This window comes from Condylura cristata, unplaced genomic scaffold (assembly GCF_000260355.1).
Source record: "Condylura cristata isolate star-nosed mole 26May11 unplaced genomic scaffold, ConCri1.0 scaffold00013, whole genome shotgun sequence".
Classification (NCBI taxonomy): domain Eukaryota; kingdom Metazoa; phylum Chordata; class Mammalia; order Eulipotyphla; family Talpidae; genus Condylura; species Condylura cristata.
In genome coordinates this window covers 17681728-17703863 of record NW_004567114.1, presented here as the reverse complement: position 1 = coordinate 17703863, position 22136 = coordinate 17681728, and the positions used below count along the sequence as shown (strand labels likewise).

The 22136-nt window shown below is 40.4% G+C and overlaps 1 protein-coding gene across 17 annotated transcripts in view; it reads left to right on the top strand.

Moving 5' to 3' along the window:
• The window catches only part of NRXN3 (neurexin 3), a 1505538-nt gene that overhangs the window by 704008 nt on the left and 779394 nt on the right, over positions 1-22136 (top strand). For all 17 annotated transcript variants that reach the window (XR_001145407.1, XR_001145406.1, XM_012724445.1 and 14 more), the window contains 4 exons: positions 11379-11498; positions 18956-19337; positions 19954-20144; positions 21224-21397. Coding sequence is in view for 15 of the 17 variants with exons in the window: in XM_012724445.1 (XP_012579899.1) it covers positions 11379-11498; positions 18956-19337; positions 19954-20144; positions 21224-21397 (867 nt within the window). In the remaining 2 variants the exon portion in view is untranslated. The remainder of the gene's footprint in view (positions 1-11378; positions 11499-18955; positions 19338-19953; positions 20145-21223; positions 21398-22136) is intronic.

Sequence of the window (22136 nt, the reverse complement as noted above, 5' to 3'; positions counted from 1 at the left end):
ATACATTTTCTGTAGAACATTTCACTCTGAGGGTCTTTCTTTGTTTTCTTAGCCATACTTGGTTTACCCCTTCACTAACAGAAACTGTCATAGCTCTAAGTGGTAGATAAGGGCAAAATTGAACCAGATTGCTGAGGTCCAAGCTCCATAGCCGTGGGTCACAACTGCACTGTCTTTGACCTGGGCTTTCTCTGTGTAAAGTTAACTTGTGAATGGGCCCCATGTGTTAGTCATCTCAGCTAAGTTATGTTGCAGTAACATAGCCTCCCTGCAGTTGTAGGGACCTCAGAGACAGAGCTTTATTTCCCACTCACCAGAATGTTCACTGTGGAGATACTGTAGCTTCTCTTCACTGTCTCTATTTCAGGACCCTGGTTGAAACAGGGGTCCCAGTGTACCACATCTTGGATTTGTGGCAAAGGGGAAAGAGAACTGGCAGAGTTCTAAACCCTCTAAGTGGCCCAAATTTCCTCTGTTCCCCTTTTCTGGGCTATGAAGTTAGTCACACACGATCACTGACACAACAGAGCAGAAAACAGAACAAATATTGTGAACAAATAATACAGCAATAAGTAACTTGATGGGATTGAGATGAAGATTAAGAGAGCTAATATAGACACTCAGAATGGTGTTCAGTGACTGGAGTCTGTTAAGTTGTAGGTACATTTTTGCTGTTATAACAAAGTGTGATGCAGGAATAGAAAAAAAAAAGAAATTTGTTAGTTTACTCTTCAATTTTGAGAATCCACTGTGCATACCAAGGACAGTGCTATTTGAGTTCAGAAGGATGGAGAAATAAAGGTTTTGGTTGCTACCTTGTAGGATCTATGTGACTCTGCATGGAAACTGGAGAGGAAGCGTGAATGACTCAGATTTCCAGATGGTCAAGGTGCGTCCTCCTAGGCAGGAACCCGGTGTTGTCTCTGTACCTTTCCCTCCCACACAGTGATTTTCATTCAGTAATCCCAGCACACAGTGAGCTCCCTGATTACACTGTGTCTTTTTCATCTTTGCACTCCCAGGAACAACCATCATGCTTTTAGAGCAGGTCCTGAACTTTTCCATTCAACTCATCTTCTTTTATACAGTCCACAAGTGTGGTGTTGATTTCATCCTCTTCAGTAGGGACAGTTTCCTTGTACTTAATGCCCTTGGCTTAATCAGGCATTTAAGTGCATGGATAAAACAGCAGCTGAAATTCACATGATGCTGGGCCAACGTGTTGCATAACGGGGAATGGGGTAAAGACAGCACATGGAAGCTAGCCTTGTTTGCCAACATAGCTGCTTTGCATGCCTTACCCAAGAACACACTTGCTTCATGGGAAAAGCACACTTACTCTTACTTAACAGGAGACAAATATATTTAAACTTAAATAATCTATCTTGGTTGTTACTTTAGTTTTGCTTTTTCCCTCTCTGTGCTTGTCTTGCAAGTTTTATTTTAGTGAGCATTATAAAGAGATATTTCTTGTGAGATAGGGAGCTATAATTTATCATGTTTTTAAAGCGACATTATTTTAGGAGGGAGAACTTGGAGAACTCGGATAAGAACACAGTGATCATTCTGCTAATCCAACCTCCTGCATTCCCTAATTGCATAGACTCAGTGTGAAGAGGATAAGACAGTCTACTGAGGGACAGGAACATTCTGTGTGAGAACTGTCTCTTGTCCACAGTAGGTGATCAGCTAATGCCATTAATCTATTAAGCCTGTAGATCTTGTATGATCCCAAAAAGTAGGCTGGAAAGTGGTTCCTTTTCCTTTCTTACCTTAGATTTTGTACCTTCCAATGTAGGAGAAGGTCCTACAAACACGGGGGGATTGATATGGAAATTCCACTTCATAGAACTCTTCTTCATCTTGGTACTTTTAAAACCCAGTGACCAAATTGTAGCTAAAATAAATCCTTCATCTGGGATATGGCTGTTCTTTCAAAGCAGAGCCTGACGGTCCTTGGGCAGAGAAAACCTATCTCCTCACTTCTTTCTGGAGTAGAGCTGAGCTAATTAAGAATCTTAGTAATTGCACCCTTTCCAGTGCCCCCCACAGTCCTCAGGGGAGTGCCCTGTGTTTGCCCTCAGCGACCACTTACTCAGAGCCTCAAGAGTTTCATCAGAATTTGGTAATTTACAACCATGGTCCCAGATCTACCTTTCACACTGCTAGTGGCTCACAGCCCCCTGTCCTCCTTGGGCTTCATGGATTTGACGGCTAGGGAATAAGGGCAAGTCATCTGCCATGCGCTCAGGAAGCCTAGGTTCTTGACTTAATTGCAGTTTATAGTCATGTGATCTTGGGACAATTGGATCAGAGGCAACTGGTATGCCCAGCCTCACAGGATTGTCGTAATGCTTGAGTGACTGCATAGGAAATGATAAAACACAATATAATGTCCTCTGAGTCAAACAAGGACTTAGGTTGAGTGGTTAATTTGGGAGGGATCATCAAAAGCAGGAGAGAAGAAGCAGGGCAACTTGAGTGTCCACAGGCAATGTTTCTGCTGTGAGATGTGGGAGTGGAGCACAGGTGGATGGCATTGAAGAATCATCTGCCCTAAAGCTAGGAGATTGGGAGCATTTATCCGACTAGCACCCTCCCTCTCATTGTTTGTCAACTCCCTTCCCTCTTTCCCCCATTGCTTGACTGCTCTTGTATGCAGAATGGAAGACACCCCTGACTTTAGAGTTGCAGAGGGGCCAGGATGCAGGCATCAAGAATGTCTGCTACAAATGCACACGCACGCACTCACACACACTACAAGATGGTGTATTTACTCTTTACTTTCATTCCCAATATAGGCTTTCACCTTCACTTGACTTTAATTGTAGGTGTGATATGTTTGGACTAGACCCTGGTCTTGGGGGTAAAAATGGAATCAGGTCTAATTTTTCATTAATCTCCCCAAATTAGATTTTGTTTTAGATTCAACAATAGCTCCCCATTATCACCCATGTCCTTTATGAACATGAATGACATCACGATCTCCCTTTCCCACCCTCTAGGCTGTGCTTATCAAGGGTAAAACCTTGATGAAGCTGTGAGAACAGCTGTGGCATAGTGGAGGGATCTTGCAGACAAGCCCAGTGGGGGTTGAATCCCATTTCTGTGACCTTGAGAGAGTGTGGAGCTTCATTCTGCCTCTTTATTGTAAAGCTGGGGAAAACAATATCAGCTTCATATTATAAAACTAAATAAAATCATGTTGTGGTACAGAGTCCCTCTTTCATCCCCATATCAGTTTTCTATCAGGCTGTATTGTCTTCTCAATGCTGCAAAAAATATTTAAAACGGAAAGTAATGCGTTTATTTTATGTATATCTGCTGCCTGATGTCTAATTCACTTTTCTCCCCAAAAGTACTTCATGACTCTCTTCTGCTCCCCTTCTCTTTATTTCTCCACCTTCAACAGATTTACTGTCTTTCATATTTACCACTTCTATGTCTTCAATTATTAATTCATTTGTATGCATTTATTATTATCCTGAACACCTCCCTGCATGGGCCCATTCCTTTTGTTGCTAAAATACAGTTAGTACTTTTTATTCCTCTTCCATTTCTTCTCTTTCCCTCAACCTACCTCCTATGTTGTTACTGAGATCACACAGTTGTATTTATTCACTCACTTTTAAGTTTTTCCTAGCTATGTTGTGTATCTTCTTGGTGGAAAGTTCTCTGCTTCGTTATTGGGAATGACAAAGGTAACATGTTCTCTCTTCATGGGTCTAGGTGTGTAAGCCATGAGTAGAAAAAAAAATACTTCAATTCAAGGGATCAAATGATGATTTACAAAATAAAGCTGCAACTGACTTACAGAGAAGTGTGTCCTCCCAGCTCAGAGGTCAGAGAAGGGCAAGGCGAGAAGGGCACAGGTAAAGAAGTTATGACGTTATATGAAAGAAGATTAGAGTATGACCTTATGCCTTCCTTAATTCTTATTTAAAACAGAATATTAAGTAGGCATTTTAATTCATAACTGAACTATATGTTATTTTGTGCTTTAGGATAAAAGGGACAGTTCCCAAAGAAACAGGCATACACTGGAAATTTGTTCAGAGGATGCCAGGAGAAGAGATTCTAGTGAACATCCTTGTTAAAATCTTCTTATCCCCAATCTCTACCAGCTTTAAATTTGTCTTCAGTGCTAGACAAAAGGTCAGTTAGTCAATAAGACCCTAAAGCTTTTTAAATCATCAAAGGAAGACTAATTAGTATTAATTGTAGCATCCCGATGGTGGGAAGAGAATTAGGATATTTTAGAAAGTTATTTTAAAAAGCAAGAGCAGAATCAATATCCACAGAAACATCTTTCTGCTTATCCTTGAGCAGAGTGCCCTCACCTCATCTCTTGAAATATGGTTTCATGGGCTGAAATTATTACAAGATATTTTGAGACATCCTCAACCATGATTCCTAAACCAAGTTAAACATTTATGACAAAGTAGAGATTTGCCAGTAATTTGGGGGCATGAGTCTTTCTCATCTCTTGTGGAGTCATTTCTCACTATGGAGGTGTATCTGCAATGATTCATTCCATTTCAAAATTGGGGTGTTCCATTCCCCTAGTCCAGAGGAGAAACTTAGTTCTATGCAGTCATCACGATGTAGAGATCCTATCGAATGGGACTGTATTTGTATTATGTGAGCACTCTGGGATATGAGCTAAAACACATCAATGAAACCAGGCAGAAAAAAGGAAAGAATATTGAATGGAAGAAGAGGATGAGGAAGGGAGTGAGAGAGGGAGACAAACAGAGAGGAAAGGGGATGGAAGAGAAAGGAGAGGAAGGAGAGAACAGGAGAGGAGATGAGGGGAAGGGGGGAAGTAAATGGAGGAGAGAGGAAGGAAAGATAACAAGAAGCCAATAATGCTGCATCATTAGTAGGCAAGGTAGCCTAAGGTGCAAATTAACACTGTACTAAGAAAATCATGCAAGCCGTGAACGTTGATTCACACATCTCAGCAGTAGGAAGCTGCCAACGTTTGTAGTGAGCATGACTGATGCTAAGTAGGGAAGATGCAAACACAGAAGTCAGTGCCACTGACTAATAGGCTCAGTCATGTCTCACTTTTTCTGGGTTTGTTTCCCTTCTCAGTTCAGAACTAGGAGTCACCATTAATGCCTCAGCTTTCTTCTCCCACTCAGTCCTTTTGACACTACCTCTAAAACACATCCCACATCTCGTCACTTGTACTTCTGTTGCACCTCCTTAGTTCAAGTCACTCACTTCCTGCCTTTACAGCTTTACAGTACATCTCCTGGTTTCCATAATTGGCCTCTTTTGGTCCTTTCCACCTTATCAGCCAAAGTTATTTCCAAAACCTTAGTTATATCATTCAGTTTAATTAATTAACATAGGCCATAGGATTTAATTCAAACCTCTCAGTGGCTTCCAGTTGCCCTTGGGTCTGCATTCAGTTTGTGAGCCTTGTCACCTAGGAGTGCTCAGCTACCTTCTCCCTGACACAACCACCTTTCTTAGTGGGGTTCTCTTTATTTCACCCACACACCAGGCTCCTGGGTTTTTGCTACAACTACCCACATTGCCTCAGGCATTGACATGCTTGACTCTTTTGCAGATACAACTCCTTCAAGTAGCTTTCTCTGACCATGTGACATATTAGCTCACTACCCAACTAGAATTTCAGGGCAAGGAGAGAGAAGCCACTTAATTTCTGGAGCATTCTATAAAGTAGACAATCCTCTGTCCTTACTCCCCACTGCACTTATTGTTCATCATAGAATCCCATTCTTTTTTCTTCCTAGAACTCAACCCTACTTGCAGTTATCTCATGGTCTTTGATTTGTGTGTTTCCCTTCATTTTCCCCTTTGACTCCAGACTAAACTGTTAGCTCTGTGAGGGCAGATCCTGTTTACCTATTCATCCTGCACTACAAGATCCCATCCCAGAGATCATTTAATGTGTGCTAAGTGTGACTGTAGTCCCTATAATTCACCACCAGGGTCAGTGAAGCTGACATAGGTAGAGGATGAGCCACAGAGAGCAGGTCAGCATCCCACACTCCACAGTTGAATGTGTTGTAGGTAGCAGGCTCAATGCTACAAATACTTATTCAAGCCCTGATTTTAGTGGGTTTTAAATTGAAGTGGGGTTTGCAGGAGGGTGTCTGTGCTCAGGCTGAATAACTGGGTCACCACTCACCTTTTTTGCACACCTCTCTGGGAGACTTCTTAATAGGAGGCTTCCAGAAAATGTCCATGTTTTTACATATATTTTTGGAAGTTCAACAGCTCTACCTAAGAATTGAGGGCTCTGATAAGAATAAAATTATCAATTTAAGGTGTTTTGCTAAATTGGCTCTATAAGTAAATATGATTTGTGTGTGTGTGTGTGTTTTCAGTGAAAATAAATGCTTCAAAAATAGAAGTTTACAAAGACCAAAGACAATACCTCTCACTTGTGTTGGGTTGTCAACTCAAAGTAAATAACCAGAACAGGAAATAACTTTTGGACAGGAAATTAAATGCTCCTTTCCTAGATATCTGCCATCTACCTCACTCCTCAGTCTCAGTCTTCCTTCTCCTCATCCCTATTACACTTGCCTAACCTGTCTCTGAGAAAGAAGACTGACAAAAGACATGATACTATAGGTTTGTTAAAATGCTTGTCAAGCTCAGCTTAGCATAACCTGAGGTACTGGTGGAAAAGAAGGTAAGTTTCTTCTTTTAAATTTTTTTTGGAGTTCTTTAAACCTAACACAGTTGATCATTTTGAGTAGTTATGTGTCATATCATTTAGATGTATCCTCACATGCCTTTCACTATACCTTTCTAAGAGACTGAATTTACTACTTTTTATGTACTGTAGAGATCTTAATTCATGTGAAATCTGATTCTAAGGGAAATCAGATCATTACTCTTTTACCTTTCTTGCACAAATTGAAAACAATTCTGGTAAGTTTAAGTGACTAGCATGCCGATATTGCGCCCCCCCCTTTTACTACCTACTTGTCTACCCCAAATTAAAAAAAAAAAAAAAGAAGTTTGTAAATGTCACCCACCCACATTTGGAAACAACACTTGGTGCAGATGGAAGGAATATCTACTCCCTGTATATGAGCAAAACCATCTGGTATGGTCGATTTGGTCAGGTTGCAGAAATGCATAGACAAATTGATGTATTGGGACTCTCTTGTAGTTGTGGGGTGATATTGCTCCTGGGGGGGAATAAGCTATTCATGTAATATGAGCAGTCTGCTAGGAAAAAAAATAAGTTCAAAATAATTAAAATCCAAAATCCACCTGTGAAAGTGTAAACCTTTAATAATGATGAAATACAGATTTTTTTCCCCCTACATACACACCACTCCCCTATCTGCTGGAAGAGGAAAAACCTACTTATATCTGAGTGTCATCTTCCTCCAAGCAATCAGCAATGATTTCTCTCTCAAAGACTCTTGTTCTCTCATTTTTTTCATTTTGATTTCATTATTAGTTCTGGCTTCTGAAAGAAATAGAACTTCCATGTGGTTCCTGGAGGAGAGATCAAGAAAACAAAAGAACCCATGTCCTTCCTCTGATGTCTCACTCTCTAGCTCCATAGAGCAGAGAATTAGACCCTTTTCTGTAAGATGAGGACATTATCGAGAGTGGACATTTGGGTGGTATCATCCAAAGATTTCATTAAAAGCTGTGCTCTGTGGTAATAAGCAATTTGCTACTCCACTTCTCCAGACTTCTACATCTCAGAAACCTTCATCTGTGATTTTGTCTCTTTCCCCCAGTCTTGGGGCTCCATACCAGAAAATTCAACTACGGAGTGTCATAGAATTTATTTCTGTATTTAGAGCAAATGTGCTGATCTCATCATCCAGTAGTTAATTGAAGGGCTGTTTAGTGGTCAATTCTTATTACTTAAACAATAAAATAAGCATAATCTTATATACATATATCCAATATGTAAGCCTAACAGCAGGTCATATTTTTCACAGAAAATACACAGTGCAGAAAATGGACAGCTTTGAGTTTTTGTTTTTTTTTTTTCAAGTTGAAAAATTAGTTTGCCCATCCTCTTTTCTGTACCACTTTTCTTATAGCAAAGAACATCATGTTCATTCTTTTGCTGTTGCTGCTTCACTGATTTTCTGCTTGGGTCTGCGAGGAAGTCATCTTTAGACTGGGTCCTCATGCTTAAAAGCCTAAAACTTTGTTTTAACTTTCACTTCAGTCTGCATCTACGTCACTTATCAGCTCTGACTTGTGCTTAGGCTGCAGATTAGATTTGTTCTTCCTATTTGCCTACATTTCCAGCAGAGTTTAAACATCACTTTCTCTCTAGTAGGATGAATTGACCTTTTTGGCTTGATTAAAGATAAATGCCATTGACTTTCCACTTTGGGAGGGTGAGTTTTTCAGAAGCTCACTGAGATTTCTAAATTTATTGCTTAAAAATGAATCTTGTATAATACCCTTTTCCTGTCAGTTTAGCTAGACAGGTGTGAATCTTTTTTTCTTCGTACTCTGAAGAGTAGTTAGCCTTAAAGTGGCTGGAGGTTTCAAAGGGAACCAGACATTAGGACTTCGGTGTTTCAGTTATTTTATTCACACTGATGATCCTAAGCTCTGCTAGACTAAATTTTTAGTGTCATGTGGACATTTAAATACAATGGTTTAAATCTGACCACTGTAGGCATTTTAAGGATGCAGGAAGGACTGAAGTATCTGCAAGATATTAACAGCATTTAAAACACAGATGGCCTTCATGGTAGCACAAGGGTTAAAGTCTCAGCACCATCAAGTTACTGCTAGCTACTGCAGCATGAGTTCGGTCCCCAGCCAGGGAATTCAACCACATGGCACAGCAGACCTCGTGTTTCGCCCGCTGCTCCTGTCAGCTATGTATTTCAATAGACCTGCCTGTTCTGCTTCCCAGTCCTGTACCTCTGGACTATACCCCAGCTCTTGTATGCACAAAGTAAATAATAATGACAATGATAATGATAATGATAATAATAATAATAATGATAATGATAATAATAATAATAATAATAATAATAATAATAAAAGATAAAACAGAGGCCTGAGGCAACCTGGTATGCAACCCCTGTTGTTAATAAGACAGGGGTATAACAAGTCCTAAAACTGTGTTTCCATTAGTTTGTCTCTCCCATTAGCTTGTCCCCAATCATAAGAATGAAGTGACATGCAAAAGTCACCTAAAGGACAGATGGCATCTCCAGGAGATGCGTTAAACTGCCTGTGCTTTTAACAAGTCTGTCTCCACAGCCGGTATTTTCCGCATCTGTCTTGAGCGTCTCCTTTCTTATGGAAGCATTTTCATGTACAATAACGTGGATAAAAGCATAAAAAAACAAAGGCAGATTTGTTTTTCTGCGAACATTTGTTCTTGCTTCAAAGTACCCACAGGATGGGATCCTTTTTGTCCTCTGCTAGCAGTTTGTTGTAAACCACTGTTACATCAATCTTAGACCTGAATTGGATTAAAGTGAACAATGCTACCTAATAGAGGCAGTGTAGAAAAATTCCCAATCTAGGTGGACTTTTTAGATAATAGTAAAGTCAGGCACACTCATACAGTAACAAGAGCCAGGATAGAGTGTGAACTGGTTAATTACAGAATGATTTCTCCCCCAAGAACCACTGATCTTGTGGCGTCCTTACTGAATTTGAGATTATTTGTTCTACTCTAAGTTTCTTCACCAAATTCTCTGGATTCTTGTTCATTGAGGGTTCCACTTGGGATATAGGTACATTTTGAAATTTTAAAATACAAGTTACTTTCTGTACATATCATACTTGAAAGAAACAGCCCTCTTCAAAAATCTGTTTTTCAAAGTGAAATTTTCTCCAAACTTCAAGTACTATAATAATTCGTAGAACTAGCATTTAATAGGAACAGCAATAACTGAGATTTAAAGGTCACAGTTTAAAATCATTTTCTTTCAAGTGTCTCTACCCAAGTGGCACTTTTTTTTTTTTAATTTTCTTCCTTAAAAGTTTATAATATCTTCAGTTTGGGGGGAGGAAGAGGATGCAGGAGAGTGGACGATGAAAATTTCACAATAATGCTTTCAAATTTACTTAAATGAAAAGGTATTGACTTTCATTGGTGATTTCTGGAGAAATAAAGATCTATGAAGGCATCACTTATTCAGTGGACATTCATTAAAGAATGGTGTTACTGTAAGCTATATACAATCTTTTGAAATATTTCAGGTGTATAATATACAATCTTTTGAAATATTTCAGGTGTATAATATCCATAGAGATTCATCGGGCAGGTACATGCATTTAGCCTTTTTTTCGAACCTATTTCCAAGGTAGGATTTTTCCTATATTGGTTGACTGCCCCAGGAAGATCGACTTTTTGCATGGACTCAGCTACTCACAGAGAGAAAAAACTTCCTCTAAATCCTCTGGTTCTGTACAATCTTCATTGTCTTTTAATTTTAAATCTCAGTTCAGTGGTGAGTGAAACACTGTAGTTCCCCCTCATGACTGGACAAATTGTATTAATGCCTCAATGTCTGTCTTGCCAGTTTTCACCCTTAAATATTGAAATTTCATGTTGTACCATATTCTTCCTGGAATGCACTTGAACATCATCTTGAACCTCTTAAGCAGGAATCTTTTGAGATGACTAGGTTTATTCCTTCAATGGGGAATACTTTCTACAAAATCCTCTTTTGATCTCTAAAGACTCAATTTTCAAATTTTCTGTTGTTCTATATTTTATGTCTTTGGATCTTTTTGGAGGATGATGAATACTGAGATAATTTTGAAATCCTTCACATTCCCTTCAGGAGCATTATTTATAATGGTAATCCTTGGAATTTTTATTATTATAGTGACAACTACAGTTGTGATTTCTGTGGTCACTGAGTTCTGGTAGGAACAGTTTAGTGGCCTATCAAGAGCATATGTTGCACTGCTCTCTTCTCATCCAATCAGTGGATACTCTCCAAAAGCCAGACTGCTGTCTTGTGCATACATGACTAAACGATTTTAGAAAACATTTGATGAATTACCTGTATTTTTTCAAGAAATTCATCTAAAATCTAAGACTTGAGCAAACAAAGGGGTAGCTGAGAGTTATCCCTTGTAAATGTTTTCACTTACTACCATCAGCATTTTAAAACTGTGCACCTATAGATTAAGAAGGACGTTTTTTCCTCCACTATTTTGTTATTGTCCCTTATATTGGAATGGAGGCTTTCATATTTGGGAACTTTTAAATGTGACAACAGAACAGGGATGCTAGAATGGGCTTGGGGGGAGGAGGATTCCTTGAGATGTTACTGGGTCATGTGTGGCAGTATGGCTTTGACAACTCTAATGCCAAGAGCACAGCTCTCAGAACTGATTCTAACTTGGACACTTACCGTCGTCCTTAGGCAAAGGACCTGAGACCCTGTATGCGGGGCAGAAACTCAACGACAATGAGTGGCACACCGTCCGGGTGGTGCGGAGAGGAAAGAGCCTTAAGTTAACCGTGGACGATGATGTGGCTGAGGGTGAGTAGCTCCTGTGGCGACAATTCTCTCTCTCTGTGCTTATGTCTTTTGGGTCATTCAGTAAACAAAGGGCTTCTTCCAACTTTTATTTTGCTGGATAGACTCACCTATCCTGTTCAGGGTGGCCAAGAAACTCTTCCTCTATGTTTTCATTACTCTGTGTTGTGGGAATTACCCTCTCCTTCACTGACACGTTGATGGGTCTTCTCCTTCAGCAGAGAGGATGTGGACAGCTGTAGGGCTCTGTAGGTCCTTCTGCTATTGTCACAAGTGACTTGTCAATCAGAAGAGGAATTTATCAGTTTGGGTTGGAGTAAGCTGCAGAGGCTTATGAAGGTAGATCTCCAGGCAGAATTTGATGAGTATAATTAATGAGAGAGACAGTGAAAGCCAGAGGGCTTCCCAAGTACCATTCCCTTCCAGCAATGAGTGAGTCACCCTCTGGTTGAGGGAGCTGGATAAACCAGAAATTCAGAATATTACAAATCAAAGTAAGTGCCTTGGTCAGTGCATGATGCTTAGAAAATACTGAATAATTAATCATTTACTTGATCATTATTTATTGAGGACCTACTCTGTACCAAGCACTGCTCTAGAGGGCAATGGGTACATGGTGGTAAGCAAGTGGGTAAGTCCTTGGCTAATGGAATTTACAGTTTTAGGAGCACAGTGAATACATGAATGAACACATGGAAGGAACAGTCAAAAACTCAGGCCAGCACTAATATTTCTTGAGCCTGTCACATGTCAATGGTGTGTTAGGGATTGTAGAAGATAATAAGAAAACACAAGAGATGAACAATTGCATCATATAGCAAACCAATCTAGGGCAGGCAAGGGTTACAGGGAGATTCTGACTTGGATAGATAGAATGAGAAGCCAGAATTTTTAATCAGAAGAGGAATTTATCAGTTTGGGTTGGAGTAAGCTGCAGAGGCTTATGAAGGTAGATCTCCAGGCAGAATTTGATGAGTATAATTAATGAGAGAGACAGTGAAAGCCAGAGGGCTTCCCAGTGTATCTAACACGCAGCCTCCCTGAAGTCTACACTTGCTAAGATTTCAGAGCAGTGCTTATCTGTTGTGCACAATTCTTGTCCACGTAGGAACAGAGAACTTGGCAGTGTGGGGTGCTCCCTGGAATATGATGATCATTTGTTGACTCTATGGTAGAGGAAGGACAGTTGTCATGAGATGCTGGGTTAACTGTCTTACATATTTCAGTTTCTTGACTTTTCTATAATTCCCTATTGCCTTGCAAGGTAAGTATTCATGTTGTCATTTTCATAGGAGAGCATAAAATTTAAAGGAATTGTGTGTTTATGCTCCAAATTCATGTTTGACTGATTCAACACAAGGGACCCCTTGTTGGATTGCCCAGTCCATCCTAAGAAAATGATTTGTTGTAAAATATAGGGAAAATATAATGGAAGGGGTTGGGGAAGGCACATTTTGGTACTTAGACCACATCACCACCTTCCCTCTATCCGGTGGATCAAACAGAACCACAACTGTAATATCGTCCAAAAGTGTAGCATCATGTAATAACAGAGGCTATTATTAACTAAGTCATTTTTAAAGAAAACCTGTTCCTTTCCTTACTTATTTGGGAAATATGAGGTCAAAGGAAACAAAGTGAGTTAAGACTTATCAGTAGTCCTTAAGATGCTAAAGCACATTCCTAATCAGCAATAATTAAATAGGCGGTGTTTGCCAAACTTGTTTGATTCCAGATCTCTTTTTTAAAAAACACTTTACAGAACATACTTTGAAAAAATACTGATACCACAGAGGAAAGGATCTGAGAGTGTAGAACTGGACCATGGTAGGCAGAACTACACCTATGTGATATCGTCCAAAAATGTAGCCTCATGTACTTCAATATAAGCGAGCTAGGAGACAGCAAAATGGTTATGGTCTAGAAATCACAGCCATCCTGAGTTAATTATATGAGCCTTTCCCTGGGCTGGCAGTGCAGACAGGAACCTGCAAGGCGGAGGTGATGAGTCCAACTTCCTTGTAGATCCTCTGGGATTAGTCCAGTAAAGCAGAGCGACCTTGTTCATTGTGTGTTTAATGCAGAACCCACTAGGTGGCGACTTCAGCCCAGTCGCTCCTGGCAGCGAGTCCCTTTGATTTCTGTAGAAAATTATCCGCCAGGAAAACCACAGGCATAAAGAATTGCAGGGCTGGGGTGACTGTGTTTATGGCCTCCCTCAGTCTTTATTCTTGTACAGAACCTTTAGAATGAAGGTAATTATAAAGCGCCCTTTCTCTTACCACTACTAATTAAAAAGCAGTACTAAGCCATGGAATGCCTAAGTCATCTAGTAATTTGATATTGGGAATTAATGAAACTCTTTTATTTGCTCACTTACCCCCTACCTTGGTGCTGATAGGGAAGAAAGTGGCCACACTGATAAAGAAATTTCAAAGAAGAAAAGAACTATTTTGCTTCTTGGATAGCTTTTTACCATGATAAGGGGTTTGGGAATTTTAATTTTAGCTCACAGAAGTCATAAAATCAGGCAAATGAAACTAAAATACCATACAGTCCTCAGGTTATTAAGGAGTGTCTTATTGGCTTATTTAGTAATCCCTTTCATGCTGTTTAAGGTCCCCCAGGGTGTCAAATTTTCAACTAGTTTGCAGAAATAATGCAAATAATAGGTCAGATGCATAAGAAATCAAAAGCAATGAAAGAAATATCCTTCAGCCTGGTGGTTCTCATTTATTATAATATAATGTATTCCTGGAAAGTTATTAAGTTCAGTTGACAATAAGGATTGATTGATTGATTGGATTGGATTTCTATTATCAAGAATGAATTAAAAGAATACCTCTATGGGGTTGTGCTCAGAACTGGGACCGAATGCTGTATGAACTACCCACTCTACCTGGAACAGGTTCTCTGACCCAGAACTTCACCCTCTGCTGAATGCTGGGTTTTTCTCTCTCCCTCCTTTATCCTGCCCAACACATACACACTACCAAAGTGTAAAAACTCATTTTTAAAGAAAACCTGTCCCTTTTCTTACTTATTTGGGAAATATGAGGTCAAAGGAAACAAAGTAAGTTAAGACTTATCAGTAGTATTTAAGATGCAAAAACATATTGCTAATCAGCAATAATTAAGTGGGCGGTGTTTGCCAAACTTGTTTGACTCCAGACCTCTTTTAAAAAAAAAAAAAAAAACATTTTAGAGAACATTCTTTGAAAAAATACTGATACCATAGAGGAAAATGATCTGAGAGTGTAGACCTGGACCATGGTAGACAAAAGGTGCTTCATTTACTGAGACTTTATAAACCTTCATTATCTTATGTTCTCTCCCCTCTCCAGGACAAGTGTCTCCTCCAAGCCCATCCATGAGTTCTTTGCTAGGCTCTTAGTGTAGGCCAAGAGCCTCATGTGCAGAAATGATGATGCAAACTGGCTCCAAGATCAGTGTCTTAAATCAGCCTGCTGCAGAGCTTAGGGATGCCTGCTGAGATCTCTGCTTCACACAATGAGGCATCTAGAAGAGGCAAGATGTAGTCTCTGTTTCAAAGGAGACTGTATTCTAGCAGAAGAGAGAAAACAGAAGTAACCAGAAAACTGCTAACACATTTCAGAGAAAGAAAGAAAAAAAAAAAAGACTACTGTACAGTTAATAATAGCTGAATGTGTGCGCATTGGCTAGGGTTCTTTATATACACATTGATTCATTTAGTTTAACTTCATTCCTGTTTCACAGATGGAAAGCTGAAACACAGAAAATTCATGGAGCACAGACATTCTAGACTCATGGATCTTATGCTAATGCCCTTGGGAAGTTTGAGCTTGCACTCACCCACCATTTTGCATAGGTTTATATTCTCAACCAACCCCATGGCTCCAAGGACAGGTTTGCATGCTGCTTGTTGTATTTGAACAAGCACCAAGGTGATGAGGCTGTTCTGGAGCAGCTGATGCTTCCTTTATCCATGAGTTGGATGGAATGACCTTAGGATATTGTAGGTGATCCTTGAGATGAAGTGTGAATTCATCATAGTAACTTCTGCATGAAAATTTCATCATTTAAATAACAGCTGAAGCTTTTCTTGGGCAACCATGTAGGGAATGAGTCAAAGTCTTTCTCCAAAGACTCTTGTGTAAAAGAGCTGGCCTTTGCAAATAAACTCACATTGGTTCCATTTGTAGTTCTGACACTTAAACTGCCTGCATGAGCCTTGATCATGTGGTTTAATCTCTCCCAGCTAAGTATCTTTATCTCTGAAGCAAGAGAATGCTACTTAGGTAGTTTATTGGTATAATGCCACTATGGTGTTTACAAAGTGCCAGAATGTCACCTAATTATAGAAAATATTAGCTAGATTTGACTGTGTTCACTTCTGAATTAGTCCTCTTCATTCTGAAATTTTAAAATGGCTGCTGTGACATATCCTTGTTTCTGTCCCTTCAATGGAAAATTATCTAGGTCTACAGACAGCATTCACAGAGGAGAACGAAGTCTCCAGGGTATCAATATTGAGTGATACAAAAAGATTTCCAAATATTCACTTGCTTAGATTGGCAACAGTTTCAAACTTAAAGCAATCTCTTCAATTCTTTATCCAGCTATAGCAGCATAATTATTTTTGTAACCTCCATCCACAGCAAAATAAGTTTTTTCAGCATATGGCGTATGGCAAAGCCAGTTCTTTTTCTCATTTGACCTTTAACCCCCCTCCACCTCCCATAATCTCTTAATTCCTAATTTCTAGCTGAAGTTGTTCTGAATCATCCCCAACCCTAAAGCAGTCTCTGTCCCTGGGTTCAGATCTCAGATTCCATCATTAGTATCCCTTCTGCTTACCCAAGTCCTTCTTTGGTCTTCTTTCATAGCCAAAACCTTACATATTATTTTTTCCCCTTTGAAGTTAATTTCCTACTGAGCAGAATTTTCTAACCTTTCAATTCTGAAGGTCAGTGTATCATAATTTTTCTAAAAGCTCCTAGTGACATTAAAATCCCCTCTTCTGATTCCTTATAGAAACCTAATCTTCACCAGGAATCACCCCATTATCACTTCTTGGTTCTCATTGCCTATGTTTTTATTTATTTTTGTAAAATAAAATTAGTGTGACTACCACATCATCATAGTTCATTTCCTCTGTTTCTGCTTAAAGTGTCTATGACTTCCCCTCCTCATCATCGTCCAACCCCTGTCCCCATCCTTGTTCTGAATGGTTATAGCAAAATTGACATTGGGAATATAAATATTTCACTCACTGCCATGTCCTGTTTATTCAATTATTAACAGACTTATGTTGCATTTTTATTTTTTCTATTACAATTTTATATTTAAGTTAAAAAACATCATTAGTTTACCTTTACCTGTATTAAGAAATTGATTTGTCACTTGTTGTCAAAACATCACAGTGATGCTCACAAAATGTAAAAATGATCTTTGCTGGTGGAGTTTCTACACAAAGGAGGTAATAACAGGAGAGCAATAAGAGGAAATTCTCCTTCCCCTCCCTCTAGTGGGAATTAGGACTCCTCTGCTATATTTTAATAGGATTTCTTTACATAAAAGTTGGGGGGACCACTTTCTGTTCTGGCCCTGATGTTGTCCTTGACTTTGTTACTAAAATTTCCAGTCACTATTTATTTCAAGCCCACTTCATTATCACTGTTCCTCTCCCTCACCACTTGCAGGTTAAAGTAGTTAATGAAATGTCTAAAAGATAATGTGTATCAGCTGGAGGTTAGTTGCAACTGTTAGACCCCATGTCAAATGGTTTAGGCACAGAAGGAAATCTGATATTACACAGTGTTTAAAAACCTAGAGTTGTCTGTCCCATCCAGACCTTTAAGAGGTCACTCTATAGAAGACTGTATTTCTCCATTTTCTGGTTGTCTTCTGTGAGGGCCGTCCCCTCAGATAGGCCCAGACCCCCAACTTTCTCCCCCCACACGCATCCCTCCTCTCTTCCTTCTCTTGTGACCTCATAGCCTCCAGCTGCTCTGGCCTTCCTTACTCCTTTAGCAGGCCGGCTTTGCAAAGAACACCTCTTTCCTCAGCCATCCCTCCAAAATCTTGTTAAACATCACTGACAGGTGGGCTCTTCTAACATGGTGGTTCTAAAGGTGACCCCCCAGGTCCATTCCAGGAGTATCACCTGGTAACTTGTTCGATGAAAATTCTAACAACCACACTTAGGGCCCAGTGACCCATCTTAACAAGCTCTCCATGTGATTCAGATGTCTGCAAAAGTTTGAAAGTCATTTCTTCCATTCTTAGACATATTTTTTAACTCAGGGATAACAGGCATCAATAAGTCCAGCACAAGTAGCTTGTTCACTTCGGGAGCCAGGATCCTGTCAGCTTCATGCAGCCCAGGTGACTTAAAGGTGAAGTGGAGTGGGGTATGGAGTGAGTAGCTTCCCAAAGGAAAATCAGATGTTATTATCAGAAAAAGCAGCATTTGTTGGATCGGTAACATTATCAATTATTTTACAATTGAAACTTTTCTTGGAGTACTAGATGGTGAGCTGTTAAGTCAACAAATATTTGGTAGGGCCTTTCTGTTGGTGCAGGGGTTAAGCTTTCAACACTGCAAGGCTATCACTAGCCACTGTGAGTTCAATTCCCAGTCAGGGAGCTAAACCACGTGGTGCAGCAGACCTTTCCTGCCTTGCCCACTGCTCCCCTCAGCAGTGCATTTCAGTGTGTCTGCCTGTTCTGCTCCCAACTCTGTCTCTGGTGAATCCTCTCACTGCCCCTGCACCTCTGACTTTTACCCCAATTCTTATGTATATATAAATCTTAAAAAAAAAAATAATAAGGTCCTCCCTGGTGGTGCAGCCGGTTAAAGCACAGCACTAAAGCCACTTCAGCACTGAGTTCAATTTCAGGCTAGGGACGTGACCCACATGGTGCTGCAGACCTCTCCTGACCCACTCACTGCTCCCTTCAGCAGTGTGCTGCATCGGTCTGCCCATTCTGCTCCCCAATCTGTCTTTGGTGAATTCTCTCACCGCCCCTGCACCTTTAGCCTGTACCTTGGTTCTATATGCATAAATAAATAAATCTTTAAAAAAAATTTGGTAGTGATGCCTAAGTCCTGTTTATCATGTCTTTACACAGGTGAGGTTTCCCTTCCTGTAGTGGTCTCAGGATCCAGTCACCTTCTTGAATGGAGAAAAGTAGTGGTTTTGTCCTTTAGCTTGAATTATCACCATCTCACATTCTCCTCTGTAGGATGGGGCATTCTGCGGGGCTGTGTGTGCCTGTAGAATGCAGAGAACTAGTTGGATGTGACCAGTAATCTACCCCCAACTATGGCCACATAAATGTATGCTGTATTGCATATTTTGGGTTTTGGAAGCGGATATTTCATGTGGAAACAAGTTAGACCTACAAGACACGCTAGGGTGCTATGGCAAAGCTTTGTGACTTCCTGTGTGAAATCTCTTCTGTGCTCGTCACAGGTACGATGGTGGGAGACCACACCCGTTTGGAATTCCACAACATCGAAACGGGTATCATGACGGAGAAACGCTACATCTCTGTTGTCCCCTCCAGTTTCATTGGCCACCTGCAGAGCCTCATGTTTAATGGGCTGCTCTACATTGACCTGTGCAAAAATGGCGACATTGACTACTGTGAACTAAAGGCTCGCTTTGGACTGAGGAATATCATTGCCGACCCTGTGACCTTCAAGACCAAGAGCAGCTACCTGAGCTTGGCCACCCTCCAGGCCTACACATCCATGCACCTCTTTTTCCAGTTCAAGACCACCTCAGCGGATGGCTTCATTCTCTTCAACAGTGGTGATGGCAATGACTTCATTGCAGTTGAACTAGTCAAGGGGTAAGTGGTAGTCAAGGGGTAAGTAAGTGGCAGTCAGGGAGTCAGGGGTAATCAGGGAATCGGGGTACTCAGGGATCAGGGGTTGTCAAGGGATCAGGGGTAAGTTGTTTATACTTAACTCTTAGCCCAAGCTCTACTAAACATAGACATGAAAAGAGTGTGCATTCAACCCACTGTTCTGTTTTTGATAACCTACTTTCAATTTCATTGGTTACATTTATCTATGGAATGAGTAGGACTGGAAGGGAAGGTGATTTGTGAGCTGAAAGATCTTCCATGAACTCAGTACTCCAGACTTTTGATTGTGAAAAGAATGCTTTAAATGTATGGAATAAATTTACTTTTGCAGAAGAAGGTTATGAGTTGTGTTGCATTTCTCTACAATGTCCCATTTTATTATTATTTTTTTTACAATGCACAAATTTATAAGAAGAAATGATCTATAGATATGTTCAGCACTACCTATAGACCATAGGAGCAGTTTTTCAAAAATTGTTCTTTCTTCAAGACATTTAACTATCATGTGCTGGTGGGGACTTCCCGTGTTATTTACACACATCTTGTTGTTAAGCCACCTTGAACCTCTCAGGACGCCTGTGGCTTTTGTCCTTTATAGGTACATACATTACGTGTTTGACCTTGGAAATGGCCCCAATGTCATCAAAGGCAACAGTGACCGGCCCCTGAATGACAACCAGTGGCACAATGTGGTCATCACCCGGGACAACAGTAACACCCACAGCCTGAAAGTGGACACCAAGGTGGTCACTCAGGTTATTAATGGTGCCAAGAATCTGGATTTGAAAGGTAAACTTTTGTACAGTATATTTTATTACTATTTAATGAAATACCTCTTTTTTGTTACACCCTTTCTAATTTTTTAACAGTATAGGATTTCTCCCCTCCTATATGATCTCTGTTGTTCTCCTACCATCAAAGCACCTATAGTCTATCACCATAGTACCTTGTGCTCTTCACCCTGTGCTCACCCATCTCCCTCCCTCTTCCCTCCTGGATGATTTAGATCTATGGTCAGCTTTCAAGGTTTGTGTTTATGCCTCTTTGGGTTTCTCTATGTTCTACTTCTAAGTGAAACCATCCAGTCTTATCTTTTTTCTTCTGACTTAGTTTGCTTAGTATAATCCCCTCCAGCTGCAGCCATTAAACCTTGTAAAGAAGTTTATCCTTCTTAGAGCATTTCTTACCATTGAAAGGCTGTGTTCAGAGGCAGACTGCAGGCTGGGAGTGCCAGACATGTGTGATGCAGCATTCAGGTGCTGTTAGGACAATGTCACATTATTCCATGGTAATGTGTTCCATGTGTAGTTGGACCTCTTTTCAAGGTATGGCTACTTTTCTCTGTAACCTTAGGTGGTGGGGGCTGAGCAGCAGGTAATAAATGTCACCTGTAGACAGCCCTAATCCAGAGGGAGGATTACAGGTTTGGAATCTCAGCAGAATCACTTATTGCTTGGGTGACTTTGGTCACATTCTCAGTCTTGTTCAGCTTCTGTGTACTGTTTTTGCAAAGCGAGGATAATAATTGTTACTACCTTTATGGATTGTTAGGAATTTTGACGGCCTCGTGTTTGTGAAACCCTCAGCATGTCAGTAACAAGCACATAAAAAGCGCTCAATAAATGGTTGTGTTGTTGAAAATGTTGTTAATCTTTACTTCATCATAAAGTGGAAATGATACTTACCTCTCAGAATGGGTGTAGTGATTAAAATCTGTGAGATGACATGTATAAAATGAATAACATAATAAACATTACTTTCTCCTTACAACGTCAACACTCTGGCCATTATTCTGTAGATGCTACTTCCCCCAGCCCCCAACGGGATTGCCATTGCCTAGTAAATGGTTTGGTTGCTTTTCTTTCCAGGTGACCTCTACATGGCGGGGCTGGCCCAGGGCATGTACAGCAACCTGCCGAAGCTTGTCGCCTCCCGGGATGGCTTTCAGGGCTGTCTGGCCTCAGTGGACTTGAACGGGCGCCTGCCAGACCTGATCAATGATGCCCTCCACCGGAGTGGACAGATTGAGCGCGGCTGTGAAGGTACACCCTCTTTTCTTTGTAAGCTACAGCTTTGTTGCAAGCACCGAGCCTCTTTGCTGCCCCTGCCAGTGCCTCCTTCCTCAGTTCCAGTCCTCTCTCATGCTCCTTCACCATCTGACATTGCATCAGCATTGGTGTCCTCCTCACTGGCTGTATGTCAAGATGTGTGCCATGGGCTCCAGGAATGTGTGTGGGAGATGTCTTCCAAGTGTCACATACTGGTCAGTAGAAGGCCATTTTTGGCGTTGACTTCATGCTTCTGATGTCTGCCTTTGCTTCCAGCATGGCTGATAGGGCAACAGGGGATGTTGTCTGGATTTCTGTACCTGGGGAGGGACAGATCAGAGGCTTTCATGTGGCTATCCCCATCAACAAAACATTCCTTATGTCAGTGATAGCCACTGCACTATTTACTGCAAATGCAGCAAGAAAGGAAAATAACATCAGAATTCCATAAAGAGGTGAGGAAACAAACATTTATTGAGTATTTACTAGCTATCAGGCATTATCAGGCACTCTTTCAATGTGAAAGAACAGCCTAGGTTCTTTGAAAGTCTTAGAAAGTCTGGGATTTAGGACTAGGTGGTAACTCTTGTTTTTTCCCCTATTTTTTTTATGGATCATTTTATAAATCTCTAATATCTTGACTTAGTCTGTAGGATTGAAGAGAACTCATATTTTTCTAGTATTGGTATCTTGCTTTTTTCCTGTGTGTGTGTGTGTCTATGTGTGTGTGTGT